Source organism: Lates calcarifer, linkage group LG6 (genome assembly GCF_001640805.2).
Source record: "Lates calcarifer isolate ASB-BC8 linkage group LG6, TLL_Latcal_v3, whole genome shotgun sequence".
Classification (NCBI taxonomy): Eukaryota; Metazoa; Chordata; class Actinopteri; family Centropomidae; genus Lates; species Lates calcarifer.
Window position 1 is genome coordinate 19,491,886 of NC_066838.1, and position 17,138 is coordinate 19,509,023.

Below are 17,138 nucleotides of genomic sequence, written 5' to 3' on the forward strand. Positions count from 1 at the left end.
AGCCAAGCTGGGAGCCAGTTCCTCTTTCAGAAACGCAGGTCCAATTACCTCCTCGTCAAGGTTACGTTTCTGTCTATGGCCTTAGAGATCTCTCTCTCTCCATACCTGGTTCAGTTTGTCATTTTTATTAGTCTCTCATCTCAAATGAACAAAATGGTTATTGTATTCCCTTTTGTTCCGTTTATCTAGCGCTGTCAAGTTACTACAAGGTGATAATCACAGTTTATCAGAATATGCAATTATGATGATGAGGGATAAGCATGAGTAAGGTAGACAACACTGGTATATTGTTTTTATATTGCTACTGCTAGAACATTACTCAGAGACAGACTTTGTTAACACTTAAAACACAAGTCATCACATAACATTCCTGCAGTTGCTTCATTAGGATTTTTTCACCTGTAACTTTTGGAGCAAGAGTCTGGATTTGGTTTTATGATACTTAAATTACATAGCTGTCGATACATATCAAGTAAATGTATTTGGGTGTAGGTGTCAAGAAGTATATGTTGTTGCTGAATATGTGTGAGTGTATTTGGTGTCTGTTTCTGTGTGTGTGTGAGTGACAGAGAAATAGAGCGATGCAGTATACAGCCAGTGTAAGGACCAAGCTCCTTCTCTAACCCATTGTACTGGTCAGAGTTGTTTCTTTGTTTTCTTCCCCCACCCCACCCCCCGCTGCAGAATAGAGACAGATGCTTTAGCGATAATACTGGAGTCTCTCGGTGCTGTGGTGCCACCTTAGTAGTCATAAACCAAGCCATACATCACATTTAAAAGAAATATGCAAAATAAAATGAATATTTCTAAAAAAAAAAAAAAAAAAAAACAGAAAAAACATGCTATTGTTTTCTGATTGTCTTTGAATCATATATACAGTTTTTAATAATGTTATTCTTCAGTTTAGAGGTTGTGCGTTCACAATTGAATTTTGAAGTCAAAAACTTGGATACAGAGTTAAGGACAAATGCAAACAGTCAAAGCCTTGAAGAAATAGCCAGCAAACATCTGACTAAATAGCTAAGACTGATAAGATGTCTGCTTAGTAGTCTGGAGATTGTGGGTTCAATTCTTGCCTGGTGCAATGATTGTTTTTTAAGTCCTAGAACCAAATGCAACCACTCAAATGCTAGAAGAAAAAGCAACCAAGCATCTGACTGAATAGTTTAGGCTAATAGATGCTTGCTTGGTGATGTGAAGGTTGCAGGTTTGAGTCTTACCAAGTGCAGTAAATTTTGAAGTCCAAGACCAATTACAAACACTCAAAGGCTAGAAGGAAAAGTTATCAAGCATCAGACTGAATAGCTTAGGCTGATAGATGCTTGGTTAGGAATGTGAACGTTGCGGGTTCAAGCCTAACCAGGTGTAGTAAATTTTAATTTCCAAGAGCAATTTCAAACACTCAAAGGCTAGAAGAAAAAGCTAACAAGCATCTGACTGAATAGCTCAGGCTGATAGATGTTTGCCTAGCAATGTGAAGGTTGCAGGTTTGAATCCAACCAGGTGCAGTAATTATTTTGAAGTCAAACACCCAAAGTGAAGACTGAAAAGCACTCTGAAAGTTACTCCAAATGTGAGGTGGACTGGTGGTGCAGTGGGATTGGCAGAGACCGTAAGGTGGCTTACTGTGCAAAGTATAAGGGATCAAATCCTGTTTGTTGCCAGGACCTGGAGCAGTAAAGGGCCTCACAGTGATTGTGGCGGTAGGGGTCTGTCAGAGAGTCAGGAGCAAGGGGTATAATAAAAAAGTGTAATTTAATTAAATCTAATATCCAAATATATTAGACTACTAAAGATGTATCATTTCAGCCTCTCATGAACATAAAAATACAAAAAGTGTGTAATCTTAACAAAAGAGTAAAATATTGAATACTGGATGTTTTTCAGAATTTTTCAAAGCAGTTATGCAAAAATGAAGATACAGTCATGAGTCACAAGTAATATAATGGCTCCTTACCAGACATGTTTCGACTGCCAAGCCGACAGTCTTCAGAGGTGCTGCTGAAGCTTCCTGTCGGCTGATTTATGTGGACATAGTTGTGCTACCTGTTACCACATAAATCAGCTGACAGGAAGCGTCAGCAATATTTCTGATGAAGACTGCAGGCTTGGCTGTTGGAACATATCAGTTAAAAAACAACACCTAATGGAGAAACCAGTGAACAAGTATGCAGGCTTTAAATGCTTTCTGTCTTTAAATTAAAGTGAAATTAAGAATTTATACACTGAGAATATTTTAGCTTGTTTTTAGTGAAGCTTAGGATATGTTTATCTCACACGTCTCGAGTGTCAATCCCATCAGACAAGATTCTTATTTATGGCCACCAGGAATGCAGGCAAGGACCACTTTGCACCCAGGGGAAGTCCTCATGCTCCAGACCCATCAGCTTCAGACTCATTCTCTCTGGCTTGTGCCTCATGTTTGCAAACTGTAAACAGTACACAGACACAATATGCAAAAGATTGAATCATTTTACCTTATAAGCCTAAGATGTTGATTGTGCTAGTCTTACACAAAATTTCACATCTGTCTTTTTTAATGAGTAATATAACAAGCTTTTACATACAACACATTATTAAGGATTAAACCTGGGGTTTTCAACCTTTTCGGTTTCTGACATCTTACAAAAAGCAGCGTGTAGGCAGGGTCACATTTCAGATATCAGATATCATCTTTTTTTTCTCAAAACTTCTCTCACGGTTTCATTTCAATAAATATTAAAATGATCCAGAATCTCAGCAAAAATCGGACATTAGAGAAAAAGTCCAAAAACTGGCTACACGTATTAATACAATTAATTTACCTTATATCACGTAAATTCTCAGTGATGTTCTCTGGCTCTGGGTTCTGGGCTGACTCATGGAGCTCCAGCAAGACCTCTGCACCATCTGTTTGTCTTTGTTGAATATCTCTGGACTTCATCCTCTCCTAGAAACAGTGTATCCGACATGAGCTGACCTCTCTGATAACCAAGGCTAATTGTAGGAGCCCAGTCAACAGACACAATGTTAAAGCACAGTGGCAGCCTAGAGAGAACAACAAATCACAATTAACATGAGTCACACAGGACTCAGGACAGAGAGGGAGGATGGTTTTAATTAGAGAGAACACAGGAACAGAAAAATAATTTGGCTGGTCTTCAGTGGTTTTACTGATACTGGGTGTAAATGCTAAATCAACTGGTTTGAACAAGGTGCAACATATGAGACAAGAACCACACTATTGAATCAAAAAACAAAGTATCACTAACAGTAATCTAAATGTAAATATCTGTTTAGCTATCAGAAGCCAAATAAACCTGAAATCGACAACATATTAGTACTCTATAAGTTCACTAACGATGAAAATGTCCAGTTAATTACCGACGTTACTGTTGTTGCTCAGTTACAGCGGCACAAACCCCAACACCACAAAGAAAAACAATATTTTAACGCTACATAGTGACCTAAGGAAACAGTTAGCGACAGAAACATAGCCACATTGGTTAGCTACATTACCTTTGAGGAGGTCATGACTGCATGGACGAGGCCTAACCGACTCCGCTTCTCACTTTCACCTGCGGTTGGAATCCATGTTTGAACGTCGTTTTTGTCGGTTTCTTGTCTGTCCTCCTTAACAACAACAACAACAACAACAACAACAGCTTTCGGTATTTAACAAAAGCCTCTCGTGATTTCTCGGTTTGATCGAGTTGAGCAATCGTAAACGATGCAAACCGCAGGCATGTTGAGGACCTGTGATTGCCCTCCATGGACGTACATACATGTTACACCGCTTACGTAGAGAATAATTTCCTGGGTCTCCAGCGGCCTTTCCCTAACATCACAGCAAACAATAAGTGTTGTCTTATTGTAACTATAACCTGAAATGTTTTTGTGAATTGTGAGATGATTTTGTATATCAGTTCTGCTGTGTTTATTTAGGCTAAATTGTGGTTTGAATTTCAAGGCCACCGTAGATGAGGTCGAGGTGGAGTCATGCTATAGTTATCAGCTGTGATGTACAAGAAGAGAACACAGTGGAAGATAAATGTATGTGTCAGTTTTAACCACGTTTCTTATCAAAGAGGAGCAATAGTCCTCGGTGGGGTGGACCCTGTCTTACCCAAACAACTCCTCCCTACAAACACCAAACTAATCTATTATAGCACTTTGCTACTGTGAACTACTGCCTTTTATGATTCATTCTTACCCAATAATCACAGAGGTTCCCTCAACTAATTCTAATTTTAGATGTGTCTGTAATGTGCTCTTTTCGCCATCTTCTGGTCAGAAACTATTTATTGCAGCTTACACTTACCTCCATGCCCTTAACAACTCCTCAAAAGTGCAAAGGTTAAAGGAACAAAAATGACCCGAACCTTGTATCAAGTTTTTATGTTTATTATCATTGAAATTTTATTGAAACGCCTTGTGCTCCCAGTAAGGATCAAATAATAAAAGGAGACTCAATGTAAAGCTTGCACAGCTGATCTGCAGTGAACAGACCTACTATCAAAGCCTGGGATACAACATTTCCTTTGGATTGCGCTGGTTCAGAACAAAAAAAAAAGAAGAAAAAAAAGCAGATGGTTTATGTAAAAATGAATATCATAGCAAATACCACAGTGAGGGGAGGAGAAATGATCGTGTCTTAAAAATTGATGACAAAATGAAAACAGTCAATGGTACGAAACAGGAGAGCGGTAATGAAAATAAAACGAAATAAAAAGTACTGTATCTGCAATCTTGATCACGCACATACACACATATACACACTCACTTGCAAACACACTCATACATACGAGCAGGCACACGCACATGCACGCGCTCACTCTCACGCACACACTTGCGCACACACATGTACTGCAGAGGTATCCACACACACACAAACACAAACCCACAGATAAAATGTAGTGATTGAAAGTAGTGAAACCCTGGTAAAATCTAATGGTATCATACATCCACGTCTTGTGTCTGAAGTGCAGAAAACAAAATGAACCTAAAAAAAATTTAAATGGAGATAAATCAGATGAATAATGTAAAGCATGCCCATCTTCACTGGTCTAACCCAACTTGAAACGACCACAAACCCAGAGTGTTGCCCTCTTTACCCTACCCAAACCCCAATCCCCACCCCTCTGCTCCACCCTCACCTGCCCCATGCCCTCTTACCCTTATACCCACATCCCTGCCTCACCCTCATTCTGCCCATGGCCTCCCCCTCTTTCTAGCACCCGCCTCCCCAAACCTCTATGCTTGAATTCATGTTTTCCACGCTCCTTCTTTGTATCGCAGATGAAGGCCTGGCTGGGAGGAGGAAGCAGGCGGGTGAGATGGTGGGAGGGGGAGATGAGGCAGCTGCTGGTTCAGGTTCTGGTCACCACTTATCAAAAACACAATGTCCAGTTCAGAATACAGAGTGAGGACTTGGGATAGAGGAGTCTTGTTGTGTGTTGAGGTTGAAGGTTGTGAACCTGTATGTGTATGTGTGTCGGTTTTTACAGTGGCACTGGGAGAATCATATTATGTGTTAGTCTAGATGTGAGTATTTGGGTTAGTCTTGTGTGATGGTGTGTGGAGACATGGGTGATGGGGGGGCAGTGGAGGTGGGGTTGGCGTAGCTCAGGGCCTTGTCCCTCATCCCTCAGCCCCAATTGGAGAAGGGGGCAGGGGCCGGTTTATAGGGCTTGCGTCTTGAGCTCAATGGGCTCCCCGCGGGTGTCCTGCTGGGTCTCGCTCTCGGGGGGCCGACTGCCCTTCAGTGTGGCCAGGCGCTCAGACAGACCTCTCATGCGTGGGAACAGCATGAAATCATACAGGAGGGCGCCCATGGCACCTCCTATCATAGGCCCAACCCAGTACACCTACCGGCAGCAAACATCAGCGTTAGCATTTATCAGCCCATACAGTGATCAGTCATTTATGACTCCTGCTGAGAGTGAAGTGAAAGCTGAGGGGGTGATTGATCCCCTCAGAGTGATTTGAGGTCTTACCCAGTGGTTGATGAAGTTCCTGAAGAGCACAGCAGGGGCAAAGGACCGAGCGGGGTTCATTCCAGCACCGGTGTAGTACATCTGAAACACAAAGCATTTGTTACTGTATTGTGTTTTAAAAATATTCACACTTAACCATGTGTATCTGTATCTGTCACTGTTTTTCCATGTGTCTCACCCCCATGAGATGTCCAATGGTGACAGAGAAGCCGATAGAGAGGGCAGCAGATCCCAGACGTCCGTTTCTCCTCTCATCGGTCACAGCAAAGATGCACACCACAAGCTGCATGGTGAGGAAAACCTCCACAGTGGTGGCCATTCCCAGGCTGATGCCAGGCTGCAGCTGAAGATAGATGACAGAAAAACATTAAAGAAAATTACTTGAGTTGAGAAAAGAGTTACATGAAATGACTGGCCTGGATGGATGGCCTGGTTGAACCTGAATTGATACCACTGGTGAAATCCTCTTTTACTAAATTCGACAAATTCCTAAACTCTAAAATAAATGCTGTGTCACCCCAAAAACTTCTATTTCTTTTCATCTGAAGCATCCATCTTCTTACCGTGTTCATCGCCATGTTGCCTCTCATGTTACCGGGTGTGACCCCATACAGCACAGCGGCCCCAGCTACAGCACCCAGGCACTGGGCGACCATGTAGAAAATGGCACGGAAAAGAGACATCTGAGAGCCAACAAGGTAGGCAAATGTGACGGCAGGGTTGATGTGGCCGCCACTGATGTGGCCAATGGACTGGATGAGGGTGGCAGCTGCCAGCCCGAAGCACAGGGCCACATGAAGGACATGGTGAGGCCCGGTGGTCCAGCGCAAGGCAGCGCCCATGCCGAAAAATACGAAGAACATGGTCCCAAAGAACTCTGCGAAGACTGCCCGCCAAAAATTCATGGACCGGAACTCCCACATGGTGACTGTTCACTTGAGGCTCTCCACCAGATGAAGAAAATATTAAATCAGGATGAGTCTAGAAAAGGTAAATGTGTACCTTTTCAGTCCTCTTCAAATGCCAAAAATAACAAAAAAAGGATCTTCCTTTTGTTGTCAGCTAACTCAGCTGACCAAAAACACTTAGAGAGTCTGTTCAAAGACAAAACAGAATTTCAGAACGTCAACAGACGAATCCACTCGAGTCTTTACCAAGCCGTGAACTGGGTTGTTAAAGTCAACTCAGCTGCGTTCGCTTGCCACCTCTGTCCACCTGTCGCAAAGACATAGGTGTAAGATAATGTGGGAGTGTTGGTGGAGATCTCAGGTGGGATGAGTTGTCAAGAGGAGGTGGGCATCAATGCTACAGGGGTATTTCTAAAGTAGAGACGGGGATAGACAGAGTGTCCGTTGGACCTTTTAGCCTCTCTGACGGAGGGGAGAGGGCCAGTCAGGGGCTTTATAATACCCCCCCAGGGGCCCCAGGTGACGCCATAATCCCCCTGTAGGGCCAAGGGCGGGGGGTAGCAGTGCGGGACATCCTAAATCAAACAAACTTAACCCCTCTGTCGCCCCCCCATAGCAAACCAAGGCCAAAAGAGGCAGTGTATCTGAGACAGATGAGAGAGAAAGAGTGAAATCCACGAGAGACATTTAACGGGAGGTAAAGAGAAAGAAACCACTGGAAAGGTTTGCATCTTATTTTCGGGGGGGGGGGGGGGGACTAGGAGGAACAGCCACGGCGAAGAGCAGCTGGAGCCGAGAGGAGAACATTTTCTTTGGGGCGTATGTCATCTGTTGACATATCATAACTGTCATAATCAGGGGACACAAATGCTGATGGACAAGGACAGAAAGTACACATGCATGCACAAAGACATGGACACAACACACACACGTACACACACACAGACACACAGACATACAGACACGCCTGCATATACACACATGCAGATAATACAGTTGGGGCCCCGGACGGAAGTGCCTAAAGCTAACAGCGCTGAACTGACCCATACACTGAAATGCCTGACCCTGTGAAACCATTGTCTGTAACAAGCATGTGGGCTATGTATGGACAGAGACAAGACAAAAATACATATTAAACTAAAGCACAGAAGCAACAGCTAGCAGAGAATTGTGTTAAATCTACGGTGTTAAATGCTATGCCTAAAAGCTAAAGCCATGGCTTGAGTTCAGGATCACATTTACTGCCTCTGTTTATTGCTCTGGAGAAAGTTACAACACCAAACACTGTTGATGATAATTAGTTATCTTTAAGAGGAGAAATGTCTATTTGTGGTGGCAGTGGTCATTGCTGAGGCCTGCAATTACAAACACTAAAACCTGAACTTGGCATTGCCTCAGAGCTCAGAGCCTTCACTGCCAACGCCATGTAGTGGGTGCATGAGAAAGGTGAAGAAGAAGAAGTAGTAAATCTGGCTGATGTGAGGAAAGGAGAAAGGCAACAATGCAAGGGGAAAACAATGAAAATGAAAGTGCGGGAAAAAACAGAGATCCACGAGCAGCGAACCAACAGTAATTTACATAATACAGCGGATTGTGTCAGGGGCTTCTAGGAGGTACTTGGCAGAGGTTTGCAATGTGTGAGAGTGTGTGTTTGCCTGTGTGTGTGTGTGTGTGTTGCAGGAGGATGTATACCCGAAGCCCTGAATGTTCCCCATGTGTGGAGAGCTGGATAAAGGCAGAGGTGCAGTAGTGCAGTAGCAGGGATGTGGAGGGTATAGGGGGGAGGGGGGAGGGAGGGGTGGATGATGGGGTTACTGAGGAGCACCAGGGCATCACGCTGACCAGTCGAGAGCCATCACTGTTGAGGGAGGTGAAGGGGGGGGGGTGATGAAAGCAGAGCGCTGAGCTTGCCGTTTTAACTCCCTTTTATACATGTTAGAAAGAACACACACAATGCAAAATGCTGGCGGCACCGTGGCAGTTATAGCTATTGTGTCTGTGTGTGTGTGTGTGTGTGTGTAAACAGTTTATTGCAGATCATTGTGTTCATGTTTGAGTATGTGTGCGCTGTGCATGCAATTATACTGCTACAGTGATACTGATCACTAACATGGTTTTATTTTATGAGTCCAGATAATATAACGTACAGTATTTTTGAACCCAAAATATTAATGTTGATACACAATAAATATAATGTTTAGAATGTTACATGTTGATTTTAAATGGTCAGTTCATCCAAATCACAAAAGAAAAACCAAAATTTTTTTCTCACTTACCACTAGGTGCACAGAGTGTACTGGGATAGAGGCATAATATTGTGAAACCACATCTGTCTGCATGACTGAATACCAGTTGAGCTGAGTGAAGTGACCCTTTAAAATATATTTTAGGACAAGACATGCAGCAATTTATGCCAAAAAAAATCATGAACATATGAATAAAGGTTTCAGGAAAGCAAAAAATATTGTCTCTCACACACCTAAACATGCATGTACACACACACATACACACACACACGAGTACGCTTGTTGTATGCATTTCAAATTACAAAGCTTATTTCCACTGACGGTGTTCTTTCTGCAGAGCCGTTACAGAGATATGAAGGTCCATTTGATTGTGAATAGGCGCCCCCGGAGAAGAGACAGACACTAACAGGCACAAACATGAGAGAGATGTTGGGCTGATTGAGAGCATCATTGAACCTGCAGTGCGGGGCAAGGACCTATTTAGCATTTCAAAGCATTCACAAACATGAGATGAAACTAAAAAATGGTGAACATAAGGGTGTTTTTCAGCAGGATTTCAATGAGCCTCCATTATATATTCTAATGATGTGCAAATGTGAAAGTAACAATACTGAATCTCACAATATTGGCTACACTTTTACATACACTAATGACAGGCAGCTAGGACCTCAAAGGTCACACTCAGCCCCTTTATAATGCAGCTTCACCATTGAGTTCTCTCCACATGGGCAGTAAAGAGCAACAGGGAAACAAACTCATTTGAGCCAGATTTTGTTTTTTGAACATTATGAGCCTGACAGTGTTTCAATGGACAGACACTGAAAGGATAAACAGTAAAACTGAGGCAGAATAAAAATGAGTTGAGACTCACTACAAAACTCTTTAAAGCTGCAGATTAAGGTGATCATTCTCTGCAGGTTTATCACTACATGAGACAAATTTCACATTGTCACATTGTTTTTATATTGTCACTTGATAGCCTACATTATTATCATAAAGAAGATAAAAGGTTAAAATATTAACTGTAGTCATGTTAAATGTCACTTGTGGCAACAATGATTGTGTTCATCTGAAGTTACCAGATTTGTTTTTACTCCCTGAAGTTACAGATCATTGGAGGTGGGAAGTAACAAACAAGTTTTGAAGTACTGGTGCTAAAGTTGATTATTTCCTTTTCTGTGCTACCTTGTATATGTTGTTTACGTTATACTTTTCCCTCAATCACATGTACATAGTTAGCCTACCAGTTACCAAAGGCTGTTTTAGGGTAGAAATCTTGTATTATGGAGCTTTTTCACAGCAGACATTTTGACTAGTCATAGTAGCAAAAGCAAAGGTGTTACTAGTAACATTAATGGTGACTCTGTTACAGTCATGCCAGCATGAACAATACCAGGACCTTGAAACCAAAGCAGCTACACTGAATTCAGCATCATTAATCTAATTATTTACACCTGCGCGTTCCTACTGGTACCACCAGGTCAAAATGTGTGAAGTGAAAAAAGCCTCCGAAACTCATTGGAAATTGGAATGTCAATACATTCATTCATGTTTTGAGTTGCTGGTACATTGATTGATTATCCTCTACTGTGGTTTGCCTACAATTTAAATATTTCTTCATCAAGACCTACAATTTATCAAGTGTTTTAAAATTCCTGTATGATAACCCACCTCATTGGCAGCCACTGTATTACTTTCTATATTGCAAGACATAATCAATCATGTATGGAGTTTTCATATGTCAGAAGTTTAACCTTATAGTATACACAGCTGAACTGTACACTATGCATCTTCATAAAAATCACTGTAGTATTGCAGAATGTGTGTCTGTGTGTGTTTCTATGTGTTTTTTTTAATGCATGTGTCCTCAGTTATTATCCTGTTTGTTGGCCTGTTTGGCTCGCATGGCATTCTGTGTGACCGTGGACAGTGATGATCCAGTCATACTGGCTGTCTCCACGATCTCAATATCCTTACAGGTCAGACAAGCCACCAGCTTCTGGCGAGAGGCACTCCGTGCAAAGAAGAACTCATGGGACACTCCACCCAGTACAGAGCCGAGCACTGGTCCGATCCAGTAAACCTGCAGGAGAGCAAAGGAAAAATAGGTTATGTTTAGATATAAGTTTATGGACGGAGAGACGCTTTTAGTTTATCTGAATGGCCCAAAACCATCCTTTAACTTGATTATCAGTTGGATTTTACATTTGAAGGAATTAAAAGGATAAGTCTGGTGATATTAAATATTTTTATTTCACTGTCAACAAATCCCATGAAGAGAGCAAAACTGACAATAAATTGATCCTTTTATCAGCTGTTACCTATGTAGCCAAAACCTGGTAACCTGCCATAGACCTCCATTGTCCTAAATCTATTTAAAACACATGAATGAACATCACTGTTTCACAGGATTACAAGGTTGTTTTTTCCAGGGCCATTAAGATTCTGGAAATACTGATATCATGAGCCATTCCAACCAAACTGTACAACATTTATAAGACAGTAGCACTAGACAATCAGAGGAGTGTTACTATGGAGACAGGTTTTGGATTTCTCTCTCACCCAGTGATTTTCCCAGAAACCAGTGATGATCGCGGGACCCAGAGCACGTGCAGGATTCATACACGCACCAGAGAACCTTGCCTGACAGAAGAACAACACATACACACATTTATCATGCAATACCATCAGGGAGTCATCAGATCAGCAAGGGATCAACAAAAGCAAGACATGTGTATCTGAAAATGAATTAACTTATAGAATTCACCCTAGAACATCTTGATAATGATCCAGCTAACTGTCAATAAACCCCAGGTTTGGCCTTCAGGACTTGTTGCAATGACAAATGTTAAATCAGCTTTTAAGAACCAAAAATATCTAATAAGATAAATCTCATAACAAATCAAACCATCATACAACGAATGGGGCCAGGAGTAGATTAACATCAGACTGTCAGATCAAAACCTGCCCACAGCCCAACTACTGACCAATCAGATCACGGGAAACACAGTCATCATCAATACAGGATCCTGGCAGGGACATAAGTTCTAACTTTCAAAATGAAGTAACAAGTAAAAAAGGACAATAGATATTTTTTATAGATCAGTGGAAACTGGAACTCAAGGAAAAACTGATTAGGATTTGGTAGTTAAAGGTCAAAGGTCAGGGTTACTGTGACCCCACAGGAAAGCTAATGGGCAGTGTTGGGGCACTGTTGTGCAAGGGGGAAGTGGGAGCAAATAATAAGCCCAACTGGAAATCAACAACTCGCAGCAGCAAAACTAAGCAGGAAATGAATTACTGAGTCAATTACATTTGCATGGAAGTAACATAAATCTGTATGAAAGCTAAGCTTACCCCTATTAACACTCCAGCGGTGTGTGCTAATCCAATGGCTAAGTTTCCTGGTTCTGGGCAGTCCCTCCGTCGCTGGTCCTCCACTGAGAACACAGTGAACACCATCTGGAAGGTGCACAAAACCTCTATGCCCAGAGCCTGAGCTGCATTCAGTTCTATAGGCACCTGAGTGATGTAAAAAAAAAAAAAGGCCCAAGGAGAGAGGAAGAGGAACAGGATAAGTGAGCAGAAATATTCAGTGAAGATGTCATGTCTCTCAAACTTTAAAAGGTGACACAATATTTTGAGAACTGACCCTGTTGACGAAGTGCTCTGCTGTGGTTTTCAGCGGCAGGGCCAGGTAGAGGGCTCCAGTTCCTAAAGAAGCCCCCAAACACTGTGCAGCAATGTAAACAAGGGCCCTGACAACGTCCACCCTCCGAGTGGCCAACAGAGACAGAGTCACTGCTGGGTTCACCTGATCAGAGAGCAGGTGAGAAAAAAAAAAGATTTATACTTAAGTGAGGACTCTTAGTACTTCTTTTACCACTGACAGCTGCTGTGTTACCACCAACAGAGAGTTTCCATCAAGTTCAAGTCAATCAGAAAAAAGAAAAATAACATTTTAAAATCAACATGTGACTGAAGGACGTTCACCTGTGCCCCGCTTATTTCTCCAAAACAGTGTGCCAGTGCAATAATCACCACCCCCACTGCAACAGCTGGGTACAGAGGTCCCCCAAGGGTCTCTCCCGGACCTGGCACAGAGGCACCCAGCACGGTGCTTACTAACACCAGGGTGCCAAGCAGCTCTGCTAACGTGGCTCTCCAGAACTGCCGACTCCGTAGCTCCTCGGAAAAAAGTGGTGTAAACAAAGATGGGCTATATTTAGTCAAGCAAACATTTTAAATGTGAGGTAAATTAAAACAGAAAAACTGGAATCAAAAATCAAATGATTCTTGGTTCCATGATTATAAATTTTAAATTGTGTGACTCAGTCATATACTTTCCTTAGTCACAGAGCCTAATAAAGGCTGTATATAATATGCTGATGATTATGTTTCTCTACCTACTTCCTAAGACAATCTTTCCACTGCCAACAGAGGCTAAAAAAACTTACAAGTGTGTTTATTTTGTAAATGCTGCTTATGTTGAAAATCTAACTTTAAAAAGCTATTTAAAAAAAGGAAAGTTATAAAAACGGTCAAGGGTAATAAAATGGTCTTAAAAACATGAAATGAGGCACAGACAACACTTACTGTATCGCTAACACAAGCGACATCACAAATGCAGTGATTATTACTGATAGGTTTTATATGCTTTTGGTTTTTGTGAAGTGATAACATTTCTAAATCCTCTGACCTAATTACCAACAAAGTGCTGTATTTACTGCAGGAGTTCAACCACCCATAAAATACACAGTACAGAAACACTTTTTTGTTTCAGGATATTTAAGAACTCGTGAGACAAAATCATTAGGGATTTTAACAGCAATACAATAAAATAAGATGCTTACCTCACGCCACGTCATTTCAGACTCAATGAGTATGTTGTCCTCAGTTCCTTTCTTTTTTTCTGTACCGCCGTCTGCCTGCCTGTCCCTCTGCCTGTGTATAGCTGTCAGGGTCTAAGGACTTAAGGGTCTCTGCTACATCCCTCATTAACTTGTAGAGTCTGAGAGGTCCTTTGATGAGAGCAGCCTCCTCCCCCTCTGTCTCTCTCTCCTCGTCCTCTCCTTACCCTACACCTCAGGCCCTATCAAGTCTTCCTGTGCAGAAACTTTGCCCAGTAACCTTGAAAAAATGCCTCCTGAAGCTTGTGCACGCAACACCATACTCTCACAATTTTCCTCCAACAGGTTCTACTGACCTTGAGCAATTTAATACATCTCCAATAAAACTAAATGGATCCTTTCACTTATCCTCAAACTGAAGTGATTGTGGCCACTTCAGAGGGTCACACGATGTCTGGATAAATCAAATACACTGCAGCGAGGACACAAAATAATACAACCACTTAATGGAAAGTGACTGAAATGACTTGATCACAAGTATAAGCACAGGGCCATTTACGGTTACAGTTAAATGCCACACAGTAGCATTTGTCAGCTTCAGATCAGGTAGGGTTTTTTTTTTTTGGGACAAATATGACATAGAAGTCATTGAACAAAAGAGGTGAAATCATCTTTCCAAATTCCAAAAAGGCAATCTAACAACTCAGCCATCAATTCTACCTTAACAAATATGACAATACTCAGTTTTGACTGTATTAAATTATTGTATACTACGTATTACTGTGGAGCTAGTTTGAAGTAGTGCTTAACTGGACTGTGCTATATTTTGTTCATCCCATTTACAGACAGGGGTGGGTAAGAATATTAAATTCAATATAAATACAAAGTCCAGTACAACACCACCACTAACTACAGCCTCTAAACTTTTTTTTTTTTTTTTAAATGCATGGCCTCTTGTTGCTTGTTCCTCTGTGCCACAGAGCTCCATTTGGTGTCCAAATACATTATATATAGATTGTGTTGCAGCTGTTGCCAGTTGTTTAAGGAAATCACTGAGCTTTTTTTTCAAAATGGCACTATGTATTTGTGACCAGTTTTCAGGTGCATCACTCTCTGAAGGCAATGGTCCACCACTTTGGTCCAGACTGAAATATCTCAACAATTATTGAATTGATGCATATGAAATCTGGTACAAACATTCATGTTGCCCTCGCGATTAGTTGGTGATCCCTGACTTTTCCTTTAATCATCAGGACAAAGCTGCTACAATGATTCTCAAGTCTTGTTAAATACATTTCTTCAATAAATATCTAAGGGTTTGGGACTAAGAGCCACGAGTATTGAGAAGCAGAGTAACCTGTTGTTGATTTTGCTCTTTTCATGAGATTTGTTGACAATAAGAATTTCAACTGCCTTAACATTTAAAAATATGAAATATGTACATACAAAAGTATTACATTAACACAACATAGAAATGTTGTGATGAATTGTTCTGTTGTCTCTTGTTGGGCTGAACTGCGTTGGCGTGTCCTGAGCACCTGGCACCCATTACTGCAGCTCAGCCTGATTTTCATATCATTCACAGGAGAGAGGGGCCATCAGTGAGCAGAGACAAGAACAGACCACATCACATTGTCTGCTTTGAAACGATCCAATGGGTCATATATTGTATTTCAGCAGCAGATAAATATGAGATAAACATGGCTTTTCCCTCTCTCCTCTAATGCTTCATCTACAGGAGGTAAATTAGGTCCTCAAAAGGTCCAGGTTTGCTGTGGGATCGACAGGCTTTGTACACTGTGGAACAGACAAGTATGGAGAAAATAGCAAGGTGAAAAGGTACAGTCGAATGTAAGACTTCCCTGCTGTGTTATGTTGACACTCTACCCAAAGAACTGGAATATATTGTCCTCCCACCCTCCACAAACTACTTGTGAGGTATCGCTCTGATCACCATGGGGACAAACTGTTTCATGATGCTGTTGCCATAGAGCCTATTGTGATGCTCCATCTGTTCATGCTTTTCATTTTCACTCTTTGACATCAAACAAGCACACACCTTTGTGAAGATGTTTCGCAAAAAAGGGACAGAATTCCTCTGATTAACGCAAAACTGGGGATATGAATTTGGAAATGTCAGAAGTGTAACAAGTTGGAGCTGCTTTGCATTATGACATTATTTTTTCAATTTACTGCAATATGCACATTTCAGCAGCAGGATGGAGGCAGCTGACATGATGCTCACAGTGATTATGGAGGTGTTTAGAGATCGGACTGATTCTCCTGGGCATCAGGGGCCCTCAGACCAAGTCCAGAATGAACTGGTTGGTTGGGGTGGGGGGAGCGGGATGGAAGGGTGGAGGGGGTAGTGTTGGTGTGCCCCATTATACCGTGGATTACCCCCTCCTCTCCACGGCAACTGTGTAACTGTTATCCCCCCTTTTGTGGGGCTAAGCCCAACTGTGTGGAGCGGGACGGGCGGGGGGCACGCTGGAACCCGCTGGCGTGGGGAGTTTTCAGCCCCCCTCTGCCCAGAGTGCTGACACAGACACAATTTCACTCACACACACACACACAAATATACACATACACTCACACAAAGTGCCAGCTAAGGGATTTGAGAGAGCGATAGAGGACAGAGGGAGAGATGCACTAAGAGACACAGTACGCACATTCTATCATTTTAAATTCTGAGTATATCCACATATTTTTGTGTTTTTTGATGCATGTAGATTTAAGTGTAGATTATAAGTGTGTGTGTGCTGTACTTGAGTCTACCACTGTAGAGCAGCTGGGAGTGATGGCAGGATGTTCCCAGCAGCATGTGCCTCAGACAGGACTCTCCAGGGAGCTGCAGAGCTCCTGCCAAACACTTCACCAGATCTCCATCGTTGCTGAGCTCTTTTTTTGCTCTGAAACGCAAAATACTGCAGCACTGTGGTAGTACATATAAATACATATAGTGTGGTATGGTAGAGGGAGGAGGGAAACAGACTGTATGTAAAAGTGTGTGGAACCAAAACCAATGGTGTCTTTGCAGTGTTACTTTTGTTTCACGTGTGCTGCTCTTTCAAATACTAATGTTTCATATCTGTTAATGGCTTTGAAATGTGACAGAAAAGTGGTTTAATCACTTAATTAAATTGGAGTCCACATCAT

General features: G+C 41.9%; 2 protein-coding genes across 2 annotated transcripts; both read right to left on the bottom strand.

Annotated features, from left to right (window-relative positions):
• Positions 1 to 104: 104 nt before the first annotated feature.
• On the bottom strand, positions 105 to 8,639 carry mipb (major intrinsic protein of lens fiber b). The gene is made up of 6 exons (XM_018701172.2): positions 6,539 to 8,639; positions 6,154 to 6,318; positions 5,976 to 6,056; positions 3,499 to 5,846; positions 2,805 to 3,027; positions 105 to 2,429 (listed from the first exon to the last, which is right to left on the bottom strand). Exons 1-4 carry the CDS (start codon positions 6,896 to 6,898, stop codon positions 5,661 to 5,663), a joined length of 792 nt encoding a protein of 263 aa, XP_018556688.1. The 5' UTR covers positions 6,899 to 8,639; the 3' UTR covers positions 105 to 2,429; positions 2,805 to 3,027; positions 3,499 to 5,660.
• Positions 8,640 to 8,670: 31 nt separating this feature from the next.
• On the bottom strand, positions 8,671 to 14,236 carry LOC108900219 (aquaporin AQPAe.a). Its single transcript, XM_018701171.2, has 6 exons — positions 13,983 to 14,236; positions 13,123 to 13,314; positions 12,782 to 12,943; positions 12,487 to 12,651; positions 11,692 to 11,772; positions 8,671 to 11,212 (listed from the first exon to the last, which is right to left on the bottom strand). The coding sequence occupies exons 1-6, from the start codon at positions 13,995 to 13,997 to the stop codon at positions 10,997 to 10,999; spliced, it is 831 nt and encodes a 276-aa protein (XP_018556687.1). The 5' UTR covers positions 13,998 to 14,236; the 3' UTR covers positions 8,671 to 10,996.
• Between the last annotated feature and the right edge of the window lie 2,902 nt (positions 14,237 to 17,138).

Excerpts from the sequence above, each read along its gene's own strand:
- LOC108900219 (XM_018701171.2), bottom strand. Across the intron at positions 12,652-12,781 it reads CAGAGCACTTCGTCAACAGG|GTGCCTATAGAACTGAATGC; the intron begins GTCAGTTCTCAA and ends TACATCACTCAG. Across the intron at positions 11,213-11,691 it reads GTTTCTGGGAAAATCACTGG|GTTTACTGGATCGGACCAGT; the intron begins GTGAGAGAGAAA and ends GCTCTCCTGCAG.
- mipb (XM_018701172.2), bottom strand. The coding sequence starts at position 6,898 with ATGTGGGAGTTCCGGTCCATGAATTTTTGGCGGGCAGTCTTCGCAGAG. Across the intron at positions 6,057-6,153 it reads CCATTGGACATCTCATGGGG|ATGTACTACACCGGTGCTGG; the intron begins GTGAGACACATG and ends TTTGTGTTTCAG. Across the intron at positions 5,847-5,975 it reads GGAACTTCATCAACCACTGG|GTGTACTGGGTTGGGCCTAT; the intron begins GTAAGACCTCAA and ends TGCTGCCGGTAG.